Here is a 25,644-nt window from a genome sequence, read left to right on the forward strand (position 1 = left end):
GGTCGACAACCGGTGCGGTTTCCGTGACTTAATGGGTTCGCGGCTAAGTTAGTGGAACTCGATAAGTCAGTGTATTGTGGGTATCGCTTCGTGGAGGGTCGACGCGACGTCCTATCATGGACCCGGAGGTCGCTTTGCCCACGGCATTGCCCACTGAGCGCAAAAGCACGTCTTCCGTCAATCTTCTGCTCCGGACTCTGTTCCACTCGGCAAATTTCACACTTTCCGTGTTCGTCTCTCTGTGGGGTATTGTGATGTGCCTGACCATTGATCCCAGCCAGCATACGGACCCCATCATCAAGGATCTCAAGTATCTTGCACCGGGATTTGGAACTAATTGGAATTACGTAAGTTTTTCACAGACTTGATGTGATGTTTTTCTAAGCTACTTAAATCGATTAAAACTCGTTAATTCTGAGATTCTATTAAATTTGGACAGTCGCAAAATGAATATTTTTGCCACGATAATGCTTATTCATAGCTTGTGTCCAACGACTTCACGAACCATCTAATTCATTTTAAAGTTTTGTGATAAGTCTGGTTTTTTCTAATTTTAAGATTTTATATCTACTTTCATATCTATTGTCAATAACCAAGTCGAGGTAAGATTATAAAAAAAAGTTTAAAACAATACTTTTTCCTGTAAACAAATCATTAGCTAATATTTATCCTATCTTCCTTAAGGACAAAATATAAGAAAAATTAGATATTTTTTTTTAATTAGAAAATAATCAAGTTTGTTGAGTTTTGACATTATTTAATTTAATATCTAATTGGATACAAATTCTACTACACTTTGTAAATACATACATACATGAATATGAATTTATTAAACATCTTATCACCCAGGTGGAAGCGCGGCTTTAAATCACGTTAAAACATCTAAATATAGCTAGAACCTTAAAAATTTTACAGACAATTTTTATTTCACTGAAATCGAAACTTGAACCTACAACGTAGACCACTGAACTATAGGGTCATCGTCATGCTTCTATAATTTGTAAAAGTAACTATTAGGAAGGGCTAAATGACTCTAGTGGTATTGAAGTTAATTGATAAGATTTTAATTACTATATTATGAAATGTTAACCTCAAATTAGACTGTTAATAAATTAAAGGTGTTCAAGTTTTAGTACGTACTTATTACAGAATATCACACCACTGTCGTTATTGATTTGCGTGACAAAGGAAATATTAAGGTTTGCCATAGGACTGCAAGTAGTCAGTAGTGCACTACATTTTAATGTTATCGACAACTGCTTATCACCGTCTGCTTAGTCCGTGTGTGGCAGGTCTTAGGAGAATCTACTGCAGCTTTATTAATCTAACTATAATTACTGTTAATTCTATGTTGTGGCGCAAAAAAAATACAAAGTTGATTTAATTAGTTATTATCTATATCTATATATATAAAAGAAAGTTGTGTTAGTTACGCCATTTATAACTCAAGAACGGCTGAATCGATTTGACTGAAAATTGGTGGGCAGGTAGCTTAGAACCAGGAATAGGACATAGGATAATTTTTACCCAGTTTTTTTTTTTTTATTCCGCGCGGACGGTGTCGCGGGTAAAAGCTAGTATATATATAAAAGAAAGTTGTGTTAGTTACACCATTTATAACTCAAGAACGGCTGAATCGATTTGACTGAAAATTGGTGGGCAGGTAGCTTAGAACCAGGAAAAGGACATAGGATAAGTTTTACCCCGTTTTCTATTTTTTTTTATTCCGCGCGGACGGAATCGCGGGTAAAAGCTAGTTATTTATAAATGCACAAATAAATGTAAGACGATACAAAAACCAAATGCAAAGGCGTTGAAATAAATTTTATTTTATTATTACAGGCAATTGTAATAAGCCGTTTAAATGTTATTACGGACAAAAATACTTGTGAAGTTCTCAAACCTAAAAAGATAGAACAAAAGCCGTATTTCCTTTTTATGCCTTTGTATTTTATTGTTAGTGCTTTTAATTAACCTGATAAAGGATGTTATATTATTTCAAACTTTATGAACGTTTGATTTAAAAATAAGGCTACAGTGGTTCTAATCTAATCTATGGTGGTGGTAAAGTAATCTATGAAGGTAGGTTCACGTCCCACCGATACGTAAAAATAACGTACATATAAGTACGTACCTACTGGCGGTCGTCCGCGACTTCGTTAACGCATAAATAAAAAAAGCCTATAACATGCCCGTGTGCATCAGCTTCCTTCCCGTCCAAGTCCCTTCAAAATTGGTCGAACCGTTCCTGAAATTACCCAGAACAAACGCGGCCGCGCGGACTGATATATATATATAGGCAGACTCTCCAATTTTATTAACTGGACATATTTTAAAAGACACCTGTTTCCTGGTCTGGCTTAGTAACAATCGGTGCGCTATTCGAAACACAAATCATAGCTCTATGCAGGCTCAAATTGAGCTGAACTACGAAACGGTTCACCAATCTGCTTCATTTGAACCGTGAGTTGATCTGCAGATCAACAATTTTAGTTGAGTTACCCATGAGCCCATGACTAATTAATACAAGTGTCGGCTTACCCCTGAACTATTAACCCAAGGGGTAATAGATGTCGAGATATTCCTCCTATGAAAATTATAACACCTATGTAGTTTTGTACAATCGCGCCGAAAACAATTATGATTAAGGAAATATGGATACACTCCGTCAAATAGACAACAAAAAAACATATCGTTGTTTTACAATTGTAATAAGTTTTATCTTAAAATTTTCCGTATATATACCGTACATGACTATCACTTATTTTTGTATTATAGTCAATTTTGTTTTGTTGTTCAAGTAGGAATTAAATTTGTTTTTATATAATTGTTGACATGTTTAAAAGAATAAAAAGATTTCACATTTTCATAAAAGATAAATTCATTTTTAATTAATAAAAATATTTTTTTTTCTCATAGTTTTTGCACGCGACTTTGTCTCTACAGAATTCAAAATAAGGGTAAAAATTGTCTCATGTGTTATAAACCACTATTCGGATATACATATTTTCGGAGGTACCCTATGTGCTCTGGCACATTGTGTTTCTATACAAAATTCCACCGAAATCTGTTAAGCGGTTCTGGAGATAACATCTTAATTTTCGGAGGTTAAAAAAAAAATAAGAAGCCTATGTGGACTATTTTTCTACATCTGTGCCAATTTTCATCTAAATCCGTTGAGCCGTTCCGGAGATAGATTCAAACAAACATCTCCATCCATCTAATTCTAAACGTTCGCATTTATAATACCTATTAGTAAGATTACGATAGTACCGACGATTTTCAATTGACATTATCCAGAAAACTTCAGATGTCACCAGAGTAATCTCTGGATTTCGCTGACTATTTTAAATAAGTTTAGTATAAAGTATTTTAATTAAATTAGTGCATGTTACTTCAGCAGTAAGTAAAGGCAATTGGAAGGCTTCGGTCATCGCCTTCGTAATGATTGTTGCCTGCCATAATGTTATAAGTATTACATCTACCATGTTTGTGTTTATATTATGTACTAGCTTTTGTCCGCTACTCCGTCCGCGCGGACTTAAAAAACAACTAATTAAGTAACCTATGTGTTCTTCCAGACTATGTTCTACATCTGTGCCTTTTATCAAGATTCATTGAGTCGTTCCGGAGATACCTTCAAACAAACATCCATCTAAATATTCGCATTTATATAATATTAGTGTGATTATATTAGTAAGATGGCAATAAAATATGAAAAAATATATGCAGCAAAACAGAACACAAAAAATTGAGTTCTTTCTTTTTATAAAGTACAGCACTAATGGACATCATCGTATCAATTTTGTGAACGTTTGGAAGTTTATTTTTTAAATTAAATTGTATCTTTAATAACCATTATGTTTGGTTGATATATATTAAATATTGATAAAAAGTAAAAAAAAATAAAAGTTTATGCTTTTTACGTACTTGCAATGACATAAAAATATCTAGGCCTGTTTTTATTCCGGGTTATAATCACGTATACAAGGTTTAATAATAAAACTGGTACGTTTTATATTTAAATGGAAAATTTAAAATACATAAAATAAAATCAATGAAACGCTTTAGTTAACCAATTATAATTTTAATTTGAAAGAAAAAATCTGGACACTTTACATGTAGAGTTGAGATAAAATTTTACATCAGTACATTAGTAATCATCATTACACTATGTTATATGTTACTTTGGAAGATACTCGTATAGTTTAGATTATTAGATTATCAAACTTATTTCTTTTACCGCCCCCTTAGAAATTCAATTATCTTTCAGCGTCCCCCTTTTTTTATACACCCCTAAAACTTAAAAACCACAATTAAAATTGCTCTAATTTTTTAATTATCATCGATCACGTTCCTTTATCCGCAGAAACTTGTTACGACTTGATTGCGTACGGTGTGCGGGCTATCCTACGAAATCTTTTTTTTTTTTTTTTTTTATAGTCAGGAAATGCTTTTACGCACGCCTACGCCGGGCTGTGCAATGGCGTAGGGAGTGTGGGACTCGCCGGCCACAGAAGGTGACCGGAATACCCACTAAAACCTGACTGCCCTCTAACGCATTATGGCGGGCGCCACGGGAACGCTTTAGCTTTCTTCCGTGGCCCAAATCCTACGAAATCTATGTTAAGTATTTTAAGTCTTTATAACATCATACAGGGTAGAAATATAAACAAATTATTCGTTATTGTGTAGGAGGTGGGTTTTAATTTTAGTGAAATTTAAAATACTACAATAGAGTAAGTGAAATTATTTATGTTTATTTTATTTTTTCCAAGAAAGCGCCATCTTTTGGATAAACGTAGTACGAACAGAATGCGTTAAAAATAACATTGTGCGTGATTACTATACTTTATCATAGATGGCGTGGAGTTTTTGTGCAACTTGCGCATTTCAAAGCGACGACCATATAATAGTTGAAGAGAGCTGCGAGGTAAAAATTTTAAAACTTCAGTTACTTAATTATGATCAAAAGTTGGTGTACTGGAAACTAATAATGATCAAACAAATGTTTTTTCAACATTTATTATTAGTAACCTAAAGCCACTTGAATCTTATTGAAAAATACTGCAAATCGTTAACTAATTGCGTTCAGGTAGGTCAGTGGTAGACGCCAGCAACAACAACATCAGTTGCACGAATTGGCCGGCTCGCCCAGTGAAATACCACGACCATACAGAAGACAGGCGTGAAGTGGAAGTAATTTCGTGTTTCGTCTGATGATTGTGGTGCCGGAGACCTAATTTTAGTCCTCTTTCCCCTCCCACCCTTTTCTTATAACGAAAGGATGGGAAGGGGAGGTGGATTTGATGAAGGAGGAGATGTATAGGAAGGTTAAATATTCTCTTTTTGTGCGTCTCCTCCTTCGTCGATTGGGGGTAGGCAACGCATCTGCATTTGAGGATGTCTATGGGCAGCGGTCGCTTCGCCATTTCGGCGAATTCATGTGGCCCCTTGCTCGTTTGCCACCTTGTAATATAAAAAAAGGTAGGTCAATTGATTTTTAAATATTACGACGATATACGACCATTTCTTTAGTCAAAACTTTATAAAAAAATTCTCCATAAAGTCCAGATGAAAATGTACTATAAATCAGAAAGTAAAACATTTATGGAGTGTAATATAGAACTGGCTGCGATGACGTCATTATGTTAGTAATAATACCGGATGCCTTCTGCGTTACCAAACCTGTTATTTTTTTAATAACACTTGTACTTCATGCGAAAGGCAACAAAGAAAGAGGTTTTTATACAAAAATTGAAATAGCTGAGGAGAATATTTTGTCTTTTCACATGACATGACTTGATTACGATATTTCTTTATAATTATATAAAGTGGCGAACGGCCACCTAAATTCGTCAAAAGAGCGAAGCGACCGCTGCCTATAGACATTCGCAATTGCAGATGCGTTGTCTACCCCTAATCGACGGAGGAAGGCATTCTCAGAAAGAGGATATTTCTCTTTCCTAATTGTTCCCTGCTCCGTCAAGTCCATTTCCCTTTCCCATATAAGAAGAGGGTCGGAAAAGAATTAAAATTAGGCCTCCAGCACGCACACTCATCAGTCGAAACTCGTAATTGCATCCACTTGACGCCTGTCTTCTGTGCGGTCGTGGTATTGCATCAGGCGAGTCTTTCAATTCGTGCAACAGATTGTTGCTGGCGTCTACCTTTTGTAGACTATAAAGTTTTAAATGCAATACACTGTATTAAGCACAGAAATTTAGTACTGTATATTGCAGCGCGTGCAATAATATCTCAATAATAAAAAAATATGAAGCAATGATAAGAAAATATCCTGTCCGTAGATATTTATCCAAATATGTATAAGACAATACAAAGGCAACAATGTATTGCGATTTGAAGCCATATTTATCCAGGCGGTATAACAAGGCAAGTTACGTAAATGTCTAGCATCGCTATGACAAAAAATAAATTCTTTTTGTAAATATCAAAGTTGCAAATTTTATCGCATTAACTAAACATTAATTTAAACATTTTTTGTGTCGAACCGGCGAGGTCTTAGACCAAGGAGGTTGTTATACCTCGCGTTTACTCGACACCCTGAAACGTTCGGTCACAATCCAATCCACACAACAGGTTCACCTCGCTGCAATAGCACGTATTTTTAACAACATTGTATCAATTTACACGCAAACATAAAAAAAAATCCTTTTAATCATCATTTTGGCTGTATCACAGTTTCGCTTTTGCCTCTTCGTGTTCATTTCAAGATGGAGGTCGCTCCGGACGTTGAACAGGCGGGAATTTTCAAAAAGAGTTTTTCTGTGAATTTATTGTTAAGGACAGTATTCCATGGTATTAATTGTGTTTTGTTTTGTGTTGTTGGTGTTTGGGGTGTTGTAATGTGTTTCACAATAGAAGAAGAGAAAATGACTGACCCATTGTTGAGGGATCTAAAATATTTGGCGGCATTTTTTTTGACCAACTGGAATTTTGTAAGTGTTTTACTCTTTATTAAAACAATCATGAATTATGTTAATGTTTTAAATCTCTGTCGATATATTATTGCGATATTCACTTTAATTTAATAGACTTGTAAAATGAAACAGATTACAAGTCAATGTACTTTACATGCATATTAAAAATTTCGAGTCAATTAACTTCGTATTCAAGAAATCTTGATTTAGATTTGCTTAATGGACTTCTTTAATCGTATTATTCAATCTGTTATAATTGAAACTTACTCTTTGAAAGACCAAACTTTAAATTATAATCAAACGATACTTTAGTTTTTATTTGGTTCGTGAAGGTTTAACTGAATAACATTTTTAATGTCAAGATCACGGTTTTTCCGCAGACATTCTGTATTTGTTCTTGTTTTATTTCCATAGAAATTATAATTAAATTCACGTAAACACAAAACTTTAAGAAATAGGTACTTATTTGATATTTTATTTAACTAAATATAACTATTATGTAACAGGGTCGTTTACTATGAATTCATTGGCCTTAAGTGATTAGTGCATAATTCCATAGCCACGTCGTATGACCTTCGAGAGTCGTACAGGTTTGGCGAGCTAAAACTAGGGCTGTCAATTTTAGTATACGTAGCCTCGATTGACGTAAAAAAATTGTCAATTGCCTCTTTGACAGACTATAAAAAGACAATAAGTGAAAACTAGCTTAAATTAGGGACACTGAATAACAAGACATTTGCCTTGTTTTACATCATCTAATCTAGTCTGAAAATCTGCCATATCCTTAGTTCAAATATGGCCATGGAAAATTGAAGAATTCGGGACAAACCTGAATTGGGCAGCCGTATCTAACGCGGGACGGCCACCGCCGAGGCGAGGGATCAATACACCGGGGCTCAGGGCGAGATAAACAAATGCTGTGATATCGTATTAAAGCGATTATAACATGATTAAACATTATTGCCAGTCATCAGCGCTAATGTCCCCTACAAAGGGAGATTATTAATGTAATAAAAACTTACCAAGTCCAGTTTCGCAAGATGCACTATTCTATTGTATTCCATATTAAATTGTTATGAAACTTGACAATCTTAACAATGAATAAATAAAGTTACGGAAGAAATTATAATATGAATGAAGGTCGTTTTATTATGTACTATGAAAAGCAAAATTCTAAAGACACAAATGTAAATTTGCATCGACTGTTCTAGAAGATTTTCAGGTTTCTTGACAACCTTCATAGAAAGAGAACGCTTTATTTCTATAATATTTAGAATAGCAAACGAATATATATTTGACCGCAGTTGTTAACATATATTTGAAATATGTATATCAAAAATTTCAAGGATATTCATAACTTTAACGAAACGAACAGCTGCTAGCTCACAATATGTGTGTAACAAAATACGATCGAATACAAAAACTCTAATAAATTCGTATAAAAACGTCCTTTAAAAGTTTAACATTTGGTGGACGCTGTGATCATGAGGTGTGTGAAGCATTTTTTAACTTTGTTTTTTTTTTTCAATTAAACCCGGATTACCATTTACCTAAGATGCTAGTTGTGATATGTTTTTATAATCTGGTCGGTTAACGAACACTGTTACTAGGGCATCGAAACTCGGTTCAATTTTGAAAACCCGGGTTTTCGGGTCTAAGAGTATCAAAACCCGGGTAGACCGGTTTTTTCGAGCATTTCGATCTTTCCATTGAAATTTTTTAAAATACACTAATCTGCGTTTATATATCGATTTCCTACAATGAATACAAAATGTAAAGGAAAATAAAATGTCAATTTCTCGCAGGTCTTGGTCTGGCGCTGGCAAATTTTCAAGAGGTATATATATATATTTTGGTTGTGCGTTTAATCAGATTAACAATTTCGTTTAGCATTTCATCACCTGTAGGCCGATAAAAACAGTTTTATCTTCATTTTCAAAGTTCTCAAAATATTTACCCGGATTAGTCAAGTACTGTAGTGTTGCTGCTTGAGTTAGTCTTCTTTTTGCGTATCGTTTGCCAATGCAGTTGCCATTTTGTGACTTAGTGGCGTCTTCATTTGATCCATTTTCTTCAAAGCAAATTTTAGGGAAACATCAGCTGTAAGTAAAGTTGCATCACGTCGATATAGCGCCTCGATGACAGTTTTAATAACATCCAATATTTTATGGATCTTATCTATATTTCTCTAGTCATCATCAGTAAATGCAATGTCTGTTTTTAAAGCAACTAAAGCTTTTGTAATAGATAGATCGGTTTCTGAAATTGAAAATATGGCAGAAATGCTACTCCAGCGCGTTTTCCCATCTAACAGCAGGGAGTACTCCTGTCCAAATCAGCTCTGACATGTTTTTGAAGGACGTCATCGTTTTTTGTCGATTTTTTGAAGATTTTTACCACTTTTCGTACTTTTGATAGCAGATCGTTGTATCTAAAATATGGTGAACTGAAAGACCCCATAAACGAGGATTCATTATTAAGTTCAACACCATCCTCGTCATTGTCTGTAGAATTTGTGTCGTCGTTAAATTCTACAGTTCGCAGTCTTTGAGCCAATACTGATGAAGGTAAATCTTCATCCTCGTCAAGTTCGGCAAGCTGAGCGACGTTTTCCTCGAAGCCGGCATTGTGTTTGTACATTACATCCACAATTGCCAGCTTAACAGCATGAGCGATGCATAGCTGATGGTATGACTTAAGGGACTTCCCTAATGCAACCACCCCCATATTCGTCCAACTTTTTTTTTTTTTTTTTTTTTTTTTTTTTTTTTTTTTTTTTTATACAAGGAGGAATGCTTAATGCATACTCCGTGCCTCGGGGAAGACACGCGAGTTATGTGAGATTCTCTCCCCGAATGGGAGCATACCCACTAAACCTCCTTGTTCCCTCATGGCCATACTGTGGGGCGCCACGGGATCGCGTGAGCTTGCCACCGCGACGCCCCACTGACCGCCCCGGGAGGGGCCCTCTCTGCGCCCTTAGGCGCTCCTCAAGACGACACCGTGCAATGCAGGTTCGGAATCCCCGCCTCCCCCGCTGGTGCCGCCAGGGTTTATAGAGACCCACCTCTTGGCCCCCGTCTTGATCAAGACAGGGGCCCGCGGTCCCGGTGATGGCCACCGGGATTACGCGATGGGACGCAGGATCACACACCATCGCATAACAGCTCTGCAAGCAGAGTGCTACCGAGGTCGTGCTCCCACGTCCCGACCGACGGCCGCGACCCTAGTGGGCCGCGCCACCCACCACACTCAAGGCTCACCCTCACCTTTCGCTGCCCTGAAAAGGGCAGTTACTCAGCTCGGGTTCGCCGCCCTCTCATGTACGGACCCACAAGTGGGCCCGCACCCTAACCTACCTTAACTAACTTAACCTAGCCTACTCTAAACTAACCCTAAAAGCCGCTCGCCTTGCGGCGAGACGCCGCCCTCTCTTGTACGGACCCACAAGTGGGCCCGCACCCTAACCTAACTTACATAACTAATTAATCTAATAGACGCTCGCCTTACGGCGAGCGCCGCCCTCTTTTCTGCGGGCTCACAAGGGGCCCGCAGCCTAGCCTAATGTGCGGGCTCGCATGGGGCCCGCCTAACCTAACTTAACCTAATAGACGCTCGCCTTGTGGCGAGCGCCGCCCTCTCTTCTGCGGGCCCACAAGGGACCCGCAGCCTAACCTACTTAACCTACTTAACCTAGCTTACCCTAGCTAACCTACCAGTGTTTGGTTCGCGGGGCCGAAGCCCTACCCCGGCAGAAGGCCGGGGCGTTCCCCTATCCACCACCCGGGGACGCGCCACGTCGGAGTTCACCTCTCCGCCCACTCGGACAACCGAGCAGGTCCGTGGATATTCGTCCAACTTGGCCTAAATCAATTGTACGCATGAGGCTGCAATCAAGGACTTGTAAATTCGTATGAGACCTAGATTTCGAAAACTGCTATCCCTTGCAAAATTTAGTGAATGTAAAGTGAGCCCTATATAAGTTCTATTTTTATTAGATGTCCATTCATCGAATGATATCGCACAATTGATAGGAACGTAGCAACGAAGCTACGTTTTACATAATAGTTAATAATTTATCAAAGCGTATTTTTATTACATTTACTTATTATTGCATTCGAAGTGGCTTAAACTTAATAAATTACAAAAACAAAAGTTTAAAAAAAAACCGATAAACCCGAGTTTTAAAAATCAGACCCGGGTTTTTTTGTAATCCTCAGAACCGGGAAAAACCGGGTTTTTTCGGTCTGGGTATACCCGGTCTCGATGCCCTAACTGTTACCCTGTGTTGCTTAACAAGTTTCATTAAATATTCAAAATTATCATAAAAAAACATATGTTTCTTTATTATTTCTTTGCCATATAATTATCTTTGTATTCAAATTGTTAGGTTTGATATAAACTTTATAATTATGCTTCGCTCAGTTTAACTTGCTTAGCTCAAGTTAGGCGTTGGAGCTGCTAAGTGCAGCTTACATTATATTATGGCTTGAAGCCTTCTAAATAGTTCCATCCGATGTATACAAGAAGCCTTTTAAATCAATAAACTACATAAGTTCATAAATAGCAAATATAAAGTCAAAGAACTTAAAATAAGCCTTATAAAATGTATCATACCGTAAAGGTTTTATTCGTTTACCAGGATAAGACTAGGGTTGCCCTTTTTATATAAAAACGACGTACAATAACTTGTTTTATATTGACATACTTGTAGCCGAAAAAAGCAACGTGAAAACTCGAAGGTGGCAACCCTAGATATCCGGCCTTTGATCCAAACATGTATTAGTGGAATTAACTCATCCAATATCGATCGACCTTTTAATCGGTCGAGTAAATACATACATAAAAGCTTTTAATGTATTTACTTTAAGTGGGTCAATTAGTCCGCAAAATTTGATAAACATAGACAACAATAGATTGGAAATTATGTGAACAGAAATACAAAAAAATAGACTTGATTTTTAATCTCAAGTTTGTTAATGTCAATAATAACGTTATTGTATGTGAAAATTATTTAGTTAGTTCTAATGTACTTTAGTATTTTATGACTAAGTATATAAAAACTTATTATATTACATTATTTAATTTTTCAGTCAATAAACTTTACATTTTCGTGATAAGAATTTTAAAGCATTAAACCACGAGTTATAATGTTCTTTTTTATAATTTTATAGCGGATGCACGAATGAAAAGAAAAACAAGTTTTTAATACATGTTTTCAATTACGATATAACTCTAAGAAATAAACAAAACAAATCGAATCCGGGAAAATATTGAAGCGCATTATTTTTTTTATTACTCATTTTTTGGCTTTACGAATACGTTGTTTGCCATCTAACAATCTGTAATTGAGCATCCATTAAAAATATTATAAAAAATATTTTTACAATATCTTCGTATTAAGACTATATTAGATAAAGATATTCATTTAACATATAAATAAGTTGAAGATGCAGTTTAAAAACATTGTAAAAAAAGATTAGAAAATATTTTTGTTACTATATTAACCCTCGGAGTACACACCTCTGATCAGAACTTTAGAGTACACACGGGGTCAAATTGACCCCACTTGACTTTTAAAGACCTATATCTCAGAAACTAAGCATTTTATCAGAATTTAGGTTATGACATTTTTTGTAGGTAAAACAATGCTCTTTCGAATACAATCATTATTATTCGGAATTAAATAGATTTTAATGGTGAAAAAATTAATTAAATTCGAACCTATTTTCGAAAACGAACAAATTCGAATAATTACCCGTATCAAATGTTAAATGTACATTTAGAAAAAAACAATATGAGATTTTTGAAGAGGAAAATACCGAGATTCAAGCAATTATAGCTGTTTTTGTAAATTTTCCAAAAAGTATAATTATTCAGTTATGTGAAAATGACTATTTTTTTAAGTGAAAAATCGAAAGTAATTTTTAGGTACACATAAAAATAATCAATACCATAACTTATAATTCGTAAAATTTATTAAAATATGAAAAATAACAAATTATTCAACCCCACCACAATCATTACATTGTTTATCACACATAGCCCCGCATACATGATTTTTTTTTTTTTTTTTTTTTTTTTTTATATATATGACTAGGTGGCAAACGAGCAAGCGGCCACAGGAATTCGCCGAAATGGCGAAGCGACCGCTGCCCATAGACATTTGCAATTGCAGATGCGTTGCCAACCCTCAATCGACGAAGGAGGAGACATTCCAATGCATCTCCTCCTCCATCAAATCCACCTCCCCTTCCCATCCTTTCCTTATAAGAAAAGGATGGGAAGGGAAAGAGGACTAAAATTAGGCCTCCGGCACCACACTCATCAGACGAAACGCGGAATTACTTCCACTTCACGCCTGTCTTCTGTATGGTCGTGGTATTTCACCGGGCGAGCCGGCCAATTCGTGCAACTGATGTTGTTGTTGCTGGCGTCTACCACTGTTAAAATGATAGTTGAGATGATGGACATAGAGCTTGTGTTTTGTGGTCATCTTTTCGTGGACATAAAGCACAACGTTGGCGTTTCTCCGATACTGAACGAGAATCATTTTGTGATGAAGGCTGATTGATATTTAAAATTTTTTCAATTCCTTTTCGGATGCTTTGTCTTAGAAAAACATTACCATCTAGTCGTCTATGGAGCCACGGTTTGATTAAATGAATAGCTACCTGCTGGTAACATTCTCGCGCAGTTATTTTTTTTTGCTCTTCCTCTTCAGCAGCGACAAATTTAGAGATGTGAAGTATACGACTATTAACAATTGCTTGATCAAGTATTCCAAAGAAAAATCGTACTGGCCATCTTTTAGTGGCGCGTGCGACAGTATGTAATTTACACAGTTGATCGAACGTCTGTTCCACTTTTTGCTTTATTATAATGCTCGATTATACATGGTTTTCCATTGTCCGGGTTAATTGCTGTAGATTGTAGATAAGAAGAAGCCACTAATACATTTCTTTTTTTTTGGCGTCCATGAAACAAGTGTGATTGAATCATGATGACAATATTTTGCGATTCGCTCTTCACCAGCAATTTTCATTTCTAATGGAATCTCTTTCTTGTTGCTACGGATAGTACCGGTAATCGTCAAATCGTAGGGTTGTTTTTGCATTTTTTCAATCAGAGGGATTGTCGTAAACCAGCTGTCTGCTGCTTCTTAACAAATAATTAAGAACACGGTTGTTACGGAGGTTATACGGCATTCTGTAAAAAAATATTATTCAATCGATAAAAACCAAAATTTCTCATAATTTTTATTGTAATTTACACTTACTGGCACACTTTATGCGTGAAACAAAAAATATATCATTTTTTCAACAGACACTCACTAGTACACACAGGGGTCAATTTGACCTCACGTCCTCTTCGCTGGGCCGTTGTAAAACGTTGCGCAGTTGTCCCTTTGTGTACTGTTAGAGGGGGGCTTTAACCTTCAAAATATACACCGGATGTCTCGAATATTTCGACTAACTAGAAAAATATTTTAGGATAAAAAAAAATTTGGGGTCAAAATGACCCCTAGTGTACTCCGAGGGTTAAGAATGGTATAATGTCTTCCTGCATGTTGTCTATAAACAGTATTCAAAAAAGCCCATTCCAAGTTAAGAGATGACAAAAAGTAAGTGTTTACTGATTTCTAACGGATTAATATTATTATGAGAGTTAAAAGAGATTAAAAAAAAACTTTAAATGGCTTTTTAAATATTATAAAAATATTTTTTTAGTAAATAACAAATATAATTCACGAGTTATTTTCTGAGAAATTTTTGATACATCGATTGGTCCTATGTATAATGGCCAAAGTAACAAATGATTTTCACTTTTTTGTGTTAAAAGCTACTTCTTAGTTTATTTAACAACATGCACTAAACAAAATACACATTTACAGGTGTAAATGTTATTTTTTTGCTGGCTTATGCGGCCTATTTTCCTATATGGTTGAAATATTGAGAGCATATCCTGAAAAGATGTCTAATTGCACATTGGCCATTGTGCCACATGGCATTCGTAGGATACATCGACGTAGTTGTGTCGTTTGCTGGCAATTGTTTTGTATTACTAAATGCATTCGTAACAAGGTCTGAGACGAAGATGCACGAGCACTGACTGACAATAATGTTAGGTAATGAATGGATTACATGCAGACAGATGTTACGGAAACCTTGACACAAAACGACAATAAAACTTAAATAATGCATCAGACTATTTCGTACACGCGTCCACTAATAATTATATTTTTGTTTAACACAATTCCTTTAAGAGTCGTCGATTCCAGAGAACTTCATAAGTCCATTAAGAAATCTTCTGATGCTACATAAGTATTGTTTCATGATTACTAATGGTCCTAAGTTAAGAATGAGGGTGATAATAAAATAGGTAAAGCGTTCGTAATTTATTTAGAAATACTGAACCAATACGCACGTATTTGAGCGTTGATATCTGTATGATGCATGGAATTTTTCGTAACGTGTATAACAAAATGTGTAGTGCCGCTTCGATGATGTAGATAATTCCCGAGTTAGGCCACTTTGCAGTTCTAAACACGCTATGTTTACATTTTATATTAAGCCTGTGTGAAGGTTGCACGATTTGAAAATTTACATTTTAATTGAAATTGAACGAACACTACTCGTATTGCAATTTATGTTACGGAAAAATACTTAAACTTAAAATTGCTTTTAAAAGACTAACAAATATCTAAAGATGTTTCGTCTAGTTATTGTTAATTTAACCCCATTCACCTATTCTTAATAACCCACCAAACAATACTCATGTATATTTATGTTGATAAAAAAATCCATACAAAAAGCGGAAAAAAATAATATTGGTAAGTCTGTTTTTTCCATAACACACGATTCGAAATAAGTTACATAATAAGTAATTGTCATAACATTATGTCAGGTTGTTTTCATACAATTGCGACGTCCTTGGCAAATTAACAGTTCACCAAGGTACGGGCCCAGTATTGCACAAAAAATATTGCATGTGCTGCTGTAATCAGTTCACAAACAATATTGTTTTGCTTGTATTTTTCTGGTGTAATTAAACCTTATACATCATTTATATAACAAATTTCTTGATCCCACAGTCAAATTATTTTATATAATTTTGTGGGACATAGTTCTATTTTAGGTTTTTTTTATTGTATTGTAAATAAATAAATAAATAAATAAATAAATAAATAACTGTGGGCATCGACTGACGAATGATTTGTATAAAGATATATAGTTTTATCATTTTTTTTATCAAAATTAAAAGGAAGATGTTATGTTTTTGTCTGAGAGCCTCAGTTGGGAAAACCAATTGTTTTATATGACAATGGTGATGATAATATTATCTGAACTTTTAGTTTCTGCACGAAACATTCTTGCGTATAATAATAAAATTATAAATTGTCGTACTAAAAAAAGCAAAATAACGTTGCACATATTACATAAAAATTATACAGAATATTGTGGCATTGTAAAAAATAGCTTTTGCCCGCGACTTCGTTAGCGTGGAATTAAAAAAAAAATAGTAAGTAGCATACGTGTTCTTCCAGACTTGTTCTACTAATATGGCAAATTTCATCGAAATGGTTACGACGTTTTGGAGACACGCAGTAACAAACATCCATCCATCCAAACTATAATAAATATAAAATAAAATATTAATAAATAACTTATAAGTATGATTTTATACAAAATATGTATGAATTCACTTGTGAAATATAAAGGGGCAAAGCCTAAGACCGATTCAAGAGCATTTTATCTTGATCAGAAAACAAAAATTAAACAACTCGTCTCTTGGAAACCTTAAAGATTAACCGGCAATATTTACTTTCACTATCTTTTAAAAGATTCGATGAAATCAAGGAAAACCAGTAGCTGCCAGGATTTCTTGATTAAATTACTGATGAAATAAAGTCATACTAAAGTAGTAGTCAATGAAATTTTGTTTAAATTATGCAAAAGAATTAAACTTGCAAAATATTTATTTTTATTTTTATTGCTTATATTTATTGTAACATGATGTTTTGATTTTTCATCAGATAATTACACTGTAGTAACTCTCGCATTTCAACATCTTGTTCTCGCTGTAGTTTCAAATTGAATGAAAGGGACCACGATATGTTTTAACACATGTGTTTCGTTAGTGAAAACCCAATTTGCTTATACAAATGATGTTTATAATTATATTAGTCACAATTTAAATGTAAAAATGAATAACCTCGTCACAGTGCAGAAGGTTAATAATCATTGTTTATAATTAAATACCAGCGTTAGAATATTAAATTATAAATTAATATAATAAGCGAACTGTTGTAACAATATAATTTAACTACGAAGTAAACAAACTTGATTCTGAATATTTCTTTTCAAATTCTAATCTTGTTGTAATCTGTTGCTGTAAGAACACAAGGGAAGAACAGAAGAGAAAATGTCATACATTCTTGTATACGTCACGTGAATAATAGTGACGTGAAGTGGGAAGATGTATAGCTATTTGTTCCAGTGACATATTTAATTAGACGTAGCAAAAAACCCCAAAATCATTGAATCAACATCATCAGCTCACTGTACGTCCCCACCGAGGGGCTCGGAGCCTACCCCAAGTAAAGGGTGACTAGGCCATAGTCAACCACGCTGGCCAAGTGCGGGTTGGTCGGCTTCACACATATCATTGAATTTCTTCTCTGATATGTGCGGGTTGCATCACGATGTTTTCCTTCACTGTAAGAGCGTCGGATAAATGTATATATGTAAATCGAAAATCGAAAAATACATTGGTACATGGCGGGATTCGAACCCAGGACCTGCAGATTGCAAGTCAAGTGCTTAAACCCTGAACCACCGACGATCTAGATCATTGAATACATTTTGATAATTGGAAACTTTTCGAAACGTGTGAAAACACCAAGCTTTCTTCTTTTAATTTTAATTCAACTGACGTAGTATATAATAAGTACTACATATATCTGTTAATGAACACTAAAAATTTTCATCAAATTTTATATTGGAACCACTAGTGTATGATAGAAAAACTGTTTAACAACAGCCTGTCCTTTTTCCTAAAGCTTTTTACTTATGCTGTTGACTAAAGTAAAATATAATATAAGTTAAAATATATTATTCATTATTGTCTTAAGGCAAAAATACTACTTTTAATATTTAAAATTAATTTTAATTTTAAATTGTTAACAATTAACGTTTTTGCATGTGAACATGTACCAGTCAACGTTGGCTTACATTGCTTGAAATTAAAAAAAAATCAAATAGAATGAAAATGTATTTTTACATATGTTTCGTGGAAACCTACGTTTATATTAATATTTCTTGGTTTTTAAGCTTAAATTTATAAAATGTTTAACAATACGTTTGTGGATTCGCTACTGTGAAGTCGCAATGGCTGTACAAACTTTGTTTTTAAATTATTTATTGGATTTTAAAATGAACTTGCTATTGAAGACAGTATTTCACTACTTCAACTTTGTACTATTGTGTTACGTTAGTTGGTACGGTATGGAGATTGTTCAAAGAATCGAACAAATGGAAAAGATTGGAGAGGAGTTAATGATAGTCTTAGAAAATGTACCTTACTATATGACACACTGGAATATGGTGAGTTGTTTTATTTGTAATACCACTTAAGGGGATTTTTTCCGCTTTGTTTAATTTTGTCAAAACACAAAACTAAGAAATAAAATGGCAATAATTTTCTGATGTAATTCATTGATAAAAACAGCTTTTAGTTGCAAATTTTTTCTATAAAGTTTTCAAAACTCTCCAATATTTCTTCAAAGAAAATAAAAAATTTCATCTGCATAGACCGGCAACTCATCTTCGGTTCTTCTGGTATTGTAGATGTCCATGGTGTTCGGAAATCGGTGTTCCCGCTGCTCGTTTGCCTTTTTTTATATCAAACCATGGCAAACGAGCAAACGGCCACCTGAATTCGCCGAAATAGCGAGGTGATCGTTGCCCATAGACATCCGCAAATGCAGATGCGTTGCCTACCTTTAATCAACGTAGAAGGAGACGCACAGAAAGAGATATTTTTCCTTTCTATGCGTCCTCTCTTCCGCCAAATCCACTTCCCCTTACCATCCTTTCCTAATAAGAAAAAGGTGGGAAGGGAAAGAGGACTAAAATTAGGACTCCGGCACCACAGTCAACAGACTGTACGCGAAATTACTTCCACTTGACGCCTGTCTTCTGTGTGGTCGTGGTATTTTACCGGTCGAGCCGGCCCATTCGTCACCCCTAACTTGGGGTAGGCTCCGAGTCCCTCGGTGGGGACGTATAGTGAGCTGATGATGATGAGCCGGCCCATTCGTGCACCCAACAAATATAGTTGTTGCGAGATCTGCCACTGTTGAACCCTTATCTTATTAACAAAATAAAACTAATAAGATTGCCTTTGTGTGTAATATCAAAAAAAACTTATTTTGCGAATATGTTGTATATGCGTTGCTTAAAAAAATTCAGTATTTAAATTTTCTTTTTTTTAAGTTTTTCTTTTTATCAGCAAGTCCGCGATTGTTTCGGGTTCCGCACTTTGACGGCAAGGTGGCTAATGCATGCGGGCATATTGTAGAATACTCTTTTTGTGCTGCGACGAAGTCGCCGGCGACTGCTACTGAAATAAAAATTATAATTATCTAATTGTTTGAACTTTCGTGTTTTAATTTTACAACTTTGTTCATCTACGTTTACTTAAACTATGTTAACGCTTATCGAAGACAAGTTGTCTGTTTTTAAAAGAGAATGAGGGTTGCATATATTGTTACTACACAGGTGGAAACTCAAAGTAAGACTAGCAGAAAGTTTACGATTATAATTGTCTCGATACATGACGCGACGAGGAATACCGTGTTATCACGTCGCCATGATAAGGGCGAGGACAAAGTGCAAGTTGTCTACCCGTAATAAGTTGCCTAACATTGATATCACGGGGTTGCCATGTTTCAAGAACATTTAACTAGTCTTTTGGGAGTTTATATGTGATATTTGTAATGTTTTTATATATACCAATACTATAAAAACTTCAAAACAGCTTTTTTTAGAAATATAAAATATAGGAATCATTTTTTAAATATTTGTAATAAAAAATATATTTCCAGACATCCGAAATTGAAATAAGCAAACGTATAAACATATATACATGGGTATTTTAATTATATATTTTTTATTTAAAGTTTAACTAAAAACAAATTAAAGTATAATTTCGGGTAAAATAATTATCGATGTGTCCTCACAGACAGAACTTGCATGTACCGTCCACAAAATCTATTCACGACAGAGTCGCCCAAATCGCCCCCGGGGCGACCAAGTAGTATAATTGTAATTTAAGTTTGAATATTAGTTCATATTTTAGAATAATAATATAAATAAATAAATTAGATAAATTAAAAATAAGAGAAAATGGAAGATTTATGGAGAGATAGTAATATTTTATACAACATACTGTGTTTTTTAATAACGGAAAATGAGAAACTTTTTGACCGAAGTGACGCGAGGTTGTATTGGAAAACGGTTTTGCATATTTTCTCAATTTTACACCATGTTTACGTTTCGTTGTTCGCTATCAAAATGGAGTCTAAGCTGAAGAACAGTGAAGATTTGGAAATTCAATCTTTATATACATACAGGGTGGCCTATCTGACTGGCTGGAATTTTGTAAGTACCACAAAATAAATGTCAACTTATACACTATGTATTTTTTACAGTTTTGAAAATTTTTACTGTAATTACGAGAAACTATAATATTAAAAATTCACTTTAGTAATTATTAAACATTTTTACAAACTTGTTTTGTTTCAATTTTAAATGTAAATTTGATTTTTCCAAAAACAAAACTATTTTTCACTATTTTTTTATTTTATTGTACAATTTAGAAAAAAAGAAAAAACCCACAAGGTTTAAGTAAAGTACTCACTGGTCGCTTAGTTTATTAAATCAACAAATTAACAAAATGACAGACGTCCTTTATTTCGTTTCCATAATTTTATTGAGAAAAAATTAAACTGTTAATAGACCATAAAAACAGTTTGATTGAAAATTGTCTGATAAATGTAAATTATTACATATTTATTAATTATATTTCAACCACCCGTTTATATACTGTCTCCAATTTTTGACGTTCGTTTTTTTTAATTACTTACAATATTATCGATCTTATTCTACGTTATTAAGATGATTTGTAAATTGTAATAAATCTGTGTCTAATAATATACAGATATCACATAAACGTTATATACTAAATCATTATTTAATTGTTTTTATTAATATAATCTTGTTTGTGATAACATTCGACAATATTTCCGTGTTCCGTTCTATTTTTATAATGCTATCTTAAGTAATTATACAATATGGCGTTGCTTAACTGATATATACTTATTATTTAATTCTGTAATTTCTGTTTAGATTTATACGTATTATATATGTGATTTTATTTCCCGAATATTATAAACACCAATATCAAACGTCGACAGCCTTTATTAATATGCGATATTTACTTAATATACCTAAATCTTTCAAATACAAACTTAATTCACTCTCACTTAAATACCAAAATTACGAACAAAGGCTCGTTTATAGCTAGACACGTCTAAGAGCCCGATAGCCGACAATCAGTGATCACGTGCCGCATGAATGAATCAGCTAATAAATAACTGAGGTCAGATTAACACGCGTACATTGATTATCTTACAGTTTAATAATAATTTATATCTAATTATATCTAATTAGAATAGAATAGTTGTGTAATTTGATAGTAACTATAATTAATTATTGTAAAACTCTTGGTCAACTTCAATTCAAGAGTGACATAATATGTCATATAGAATACAACTTTATAAAACAAATTACTTCGCAAATTTGCTTATTTTTTCTAGTTAATTATATTAAAGATCAATTCGATTGTAATAATCATATAATAACGGCGCTAGCACGCGACTTGGTAGGCGCAAAATTAAACATAAATAAAATTCCCGCCTGACATTCCCGTCTGGTCACGACAAAATTGGTCCAGTCGTTACGGAGTATATCCGGAACAGACACGAACAAACAAAAATTTTAAAAACTGATTTTTCATTATCAGCACCACATCATGTGTACGAAACATGATATTCAATATTACGTACGGACACACCTATTATATTATACAGACTAGACGATTTTATTGAAAATGTAATCTTGTAATCTATAAGTGCACCCGGAGGATTTTAATAGTGATGAATTTAACGTTGTACGTAACTTCTAATTGTAAGACATGGTAGAAAAACGTGGTTTGCCTTGTTTTATAAAACATAATTAATTAAGTCTTAAAATCAAGATATATTTCTTCCTTGTGGTACGTGTATCAGATCACGGAGCGCTCGCTCTGTGGTAAAGGAAAACATTTTATAAATATAAAATAACGTTAATATACATTTTAACTTCGTTATATCCATCATTCTTTTAACTTTAAAGTCATTGAAAGTTATTGAAAATTAGTTTTAAGTGTGAATTAATTCCTTTCCGAGATGTCGAGTTGTTAACACGCCTTTACATGAAAAAACATGTCACAATGTAATGATAACTTAAAAAATATACAACTCTTTTGCTGTTAACAAAGAGCTTTAACTTCAATGCACATAATATAAACATTGTTTCAAAGTATTAATTTAATAATAATTATTTATTGCACATTAATGTAAACTGATATAATTTTATTAAATAATATGTCTTTATCTACTTGATTCAATTACCTGATGTTCTATTGTGATACTTATGCTATTGGTTATTAATGTTTGAGTTGTCAATATCGCTAATGGCTTAGTAAACGGTTTGCTTAATGAAAACAGAAAATTTTGCACAACCATCTAGCGCTAAACATAATAGCTTAAAAATAAATGAAAATTCACATTTAAAAGCGACTTTTGAGTTTTTTTAAACAATAAAATACCAAAGTGACCATTGCTATGGCCAAAATGTAAGAGTGTTCTACGGTGTTTTTGAGGCTGTGATCACTTTATGCTCTTGAATTCTCTATGACAGGACATAGACACTCTATCAATAAGGTCGTCGTCTGGGCAAAGGCCAGAGCACGGGCTCACGTGGCCGGCGTATGACAATCTGTTAATTACTAAATACAATTAATTTCAACACAGCAAAGATAAGTGAGCACAGAGTAACGTACCCAAAGATATTTCCTCTGATTTTTTATTAGGGCACATCCTGCTTTTATAACGGCTAGGGGTTCCGTTCCTGTGATATGCAGTTACGGACGGATGGCAGTATCTTGTCAACAAACGGTTTGACATATTTTGGGGAATGTAATATATTGCATACTGCATTGTTAATTAACTTTTTATCTTGAGTTTAAACTTTAATTGAAAACCATGTCGTTTATCGCAGACATAAAACATAGATAAGAAAACGAGATTTTAAGTGTGTAGTTCAGTTGCAGTAATTGCAGGAAAGAATCAAACAGTGTCATTATTGTCAAGGGTCTTGCAAAGTCTTATCCTTCGCTTATTATCTCGTGCGGAAACTTATTAATTATATCTTGAACATTTAAAACCAGTCAGTCTGGTTGGTGATTTTATAATTATAGCTCGAAAAACTAAGAATCATCAAATTAATTGAAAACAATGTAACATCGAAAAATATTTTTGGAACGAAGTTCCTTATCGCGCGTTGTGAAAGGGGGCTAGACAGAAAAAATTCTTACGAAAAGTTGTCACGACACTTTTTGCTATAGTAAGTATGTTAACGACGAATGAGCGCTAATTCACCATGGCAACGACGTGAAAATAACGAAAATTCATAGAAATAAAATGTACTTCTTGTGAAGACTTAAGTTTTTTATTCATAGAATAAACATTGGTTCCTTCACTAATTAATCGAAAGGAACTTCGTTCCATCCGGGTGTCCCTTGACACCTCTCAAGTTTTTTTTTTACTTTTATTTATAAATAATTAATCTTACTAATATTATAAATGCGGAAGGTTGGTCAATGGATGGGTATGATTAAGTACGTACCTTCATAAAGATTCAATGTATCTCAATGTTTGGCACAGATATAGAACATAGTCTGGAAGATTACACAGGTTACTAAGTTTTTTTTAATTCCGCTCGGACTCTTCTACGAATCTTTTTAACTAAAAATGGAAAATTGTTTTTTTTTAATGACAAAAATATAAAAAGGTAAATGAATAGGTACGCTAATATTTTTCTTTATGTCACAAACGAAGATAAATTCGTTGTTTATACGCAGTGCAACATAACGCAGATTTATCGTCATCAGTCCAAATATAATCCTAATAACTAAGTTATCATTGTATTAACAAGATTGTGTGGCGTTGCAGGCCTTCCAGACGCTATTCCTGCTGCTGTCGCTGGTGCACGACGTGCTGGAGTGGCTGGACAAGCAGGACTGTCGAATGGCAGCGCGCCTGCGCTACTGGAGAGATATCATCTTCTCAGGGCTCGTCGTGCCCTTTACTTTGGTAATTATAAGATACCAAATTAATACCATAACAAAACTTAATTTCTTTTTGGAAGTGTTGGGCTCTTGACAGTATTAGATTTATGTTTTTATCTCTGAGTGCTAATCAATAACCTGGATTTTTAATAGAAGACAGGATTGTTACCTGTCTCGATAGCTCTTGTAATGTAATTATCTACTTATTTACCTTTGGTAACACTTTATTTAATATCTAGATTTTTAACAGACATCACGTGGTTGTATACTATTTAAAACTTGACTTTCATAATGTGCTTGTGGTTTCCAGTTCGTATCATCGATGTTCTGGTGCGTGTACGCGGTGGACCGCGAGCTGGTGTTCCCGCGGGCGTACGATGACGTGGTGCCGTGGTGGTTCAACCACTGCGTGCACACCAACATCTCCGTCGTCGTCCTCATCGAGACGCTGCTGCAGGCGCGTCGCCGACCTCGGGACTTTAAGACGGAGATAATCGCTGTCACCGTTGTTGATGTCGCTTATGCTATTGTGTGAGTGCTGTTTGATTGTATAGTTTTACTAATCGTACGATGAGCTTGTTTTTACGTCTGTCACAAGCCTAAAGCGCACTTGAACTGTGTTGTTTAAGGAATGTTAACCAGCACAAGATATTTTACCTTATTTGTGAATTACCGTTATTCAAAATTTGATTGAACATTTTCAGATACTATGCGATCTACTACTTCACTCACCGATGGTTGTACAAAGTGTTCGGTGTGATGACATGGTGGCAGGTTTGCCTGTACCAGCTGCTCATCTGGGGCTCCTCCTACCTCTTCTACTTCCTCCAGTTCCCCGTCAATAGACTGATACATGGTGACGTTGAGGAGACGGACAATGCCGCAACCGGCCAAGTCACAGAACAGGTGATGAATGGTACCAAAGAGATGAACGAAGATAAAACGGATACAGATTCCAAACCTTCTAGTCTATCCAAAAATTCTTGGAGTTTGAAATATAGGTCAAATGGGAGTAAAATTGAAAACTCACATTTGTAATATTCCTGGTTGGGACAATTTTGGTGATTTATTGCTGGTGATGGAGTTCAATGCAATAAGAACTTTGGTAACATCAGCTCGTGTAAATATTTGTAACGAAATGGTATCTCACGAAAAACCAGTACTGTATCTGCCAATGTCTAGAAATTTTAGCTAATTTTTTTATATTTCTGGCTGTTCGAATAATAAGATATAATATTTATTTATTAAG

General features: G+C 34.5%; 1 protein-coding gene across 4 annotated transcripts; it reads left to right on the forward strand.

The window, feature by feature from the left end:
- Positions 1-25,644, forward strand: LOC106715579 (androgen-dependent TFPI-regulating protein). 4 transcript variants are annotated; one of them, XM_014508892.2, is made up of 4 exons: positions 1-347; positions 24,280-24,420; positions 24,706-24,926; positions 25,100-25,644. In XM_014508892.2, the coding sequence occupies exons 1-4, from the start codon at positions 117-119 to the stop codon at positions 25,431-25,433; spliced, it is 927 nt and encodes a 308-aa protein (XP_014364378.2). In that variant the 5' UTR covers positions 1-116; the 3' UTR covers positions 25,434-25,644. The 4 variants fall into 4 exon arrangements, with proteins under 4 accessions (XP_014364378.2, XP_014364379.2, XP_014364380.2 ...); XM_014508893.2 differs by lacking the exon at positions 1-347 and adding an exon at positions 6,487-6,959; XM_014508894.2 differs by lacking the exon at positions 1-347 and adding an exon at positions 18,315-18,547.

The sequence above is a fragment of the Papilio machaon genome, chromosome 19 (assembly GCF_912999745.1).
Source record: "Papilio machaon chromosome 19, ilPapMach1.1, whole genome shotgun sequence".
Classification (NCBI taxonomy): Eukaryota; Metazoa; Arthropoda; class Insecta; order Lepidoptera; family Papilionidae; genus Papilio; species Papilio machaon.

What these genes read in the sequence shown, in the direction of transcription:
- LOC106715579 (XM_014508891.2), top strand. Translation starts at nt 20,351, where the DNA reads ATGGAAGATTTATGGAGAGATAGTAATATTTTATACAACATACTGTGT. An exon ending in TCGTCGTGCCCTTTACTTTG is followed by an intron (nt 24,421 to 24,705) that starts GTAATTATAAGA and finishes TGTGGTTTCCAG; the next exon opens with TTCGTATCATCGATGTTCTG. An exon ending in GATGTCGCTTATGCTATTGT is followed by an intron (nt 24,927 to 25,099) that starts GTGAGTGCTGTT and finishes GAACATTTTCAG; the next exon opens with ATACTATGCGATCTACTACT.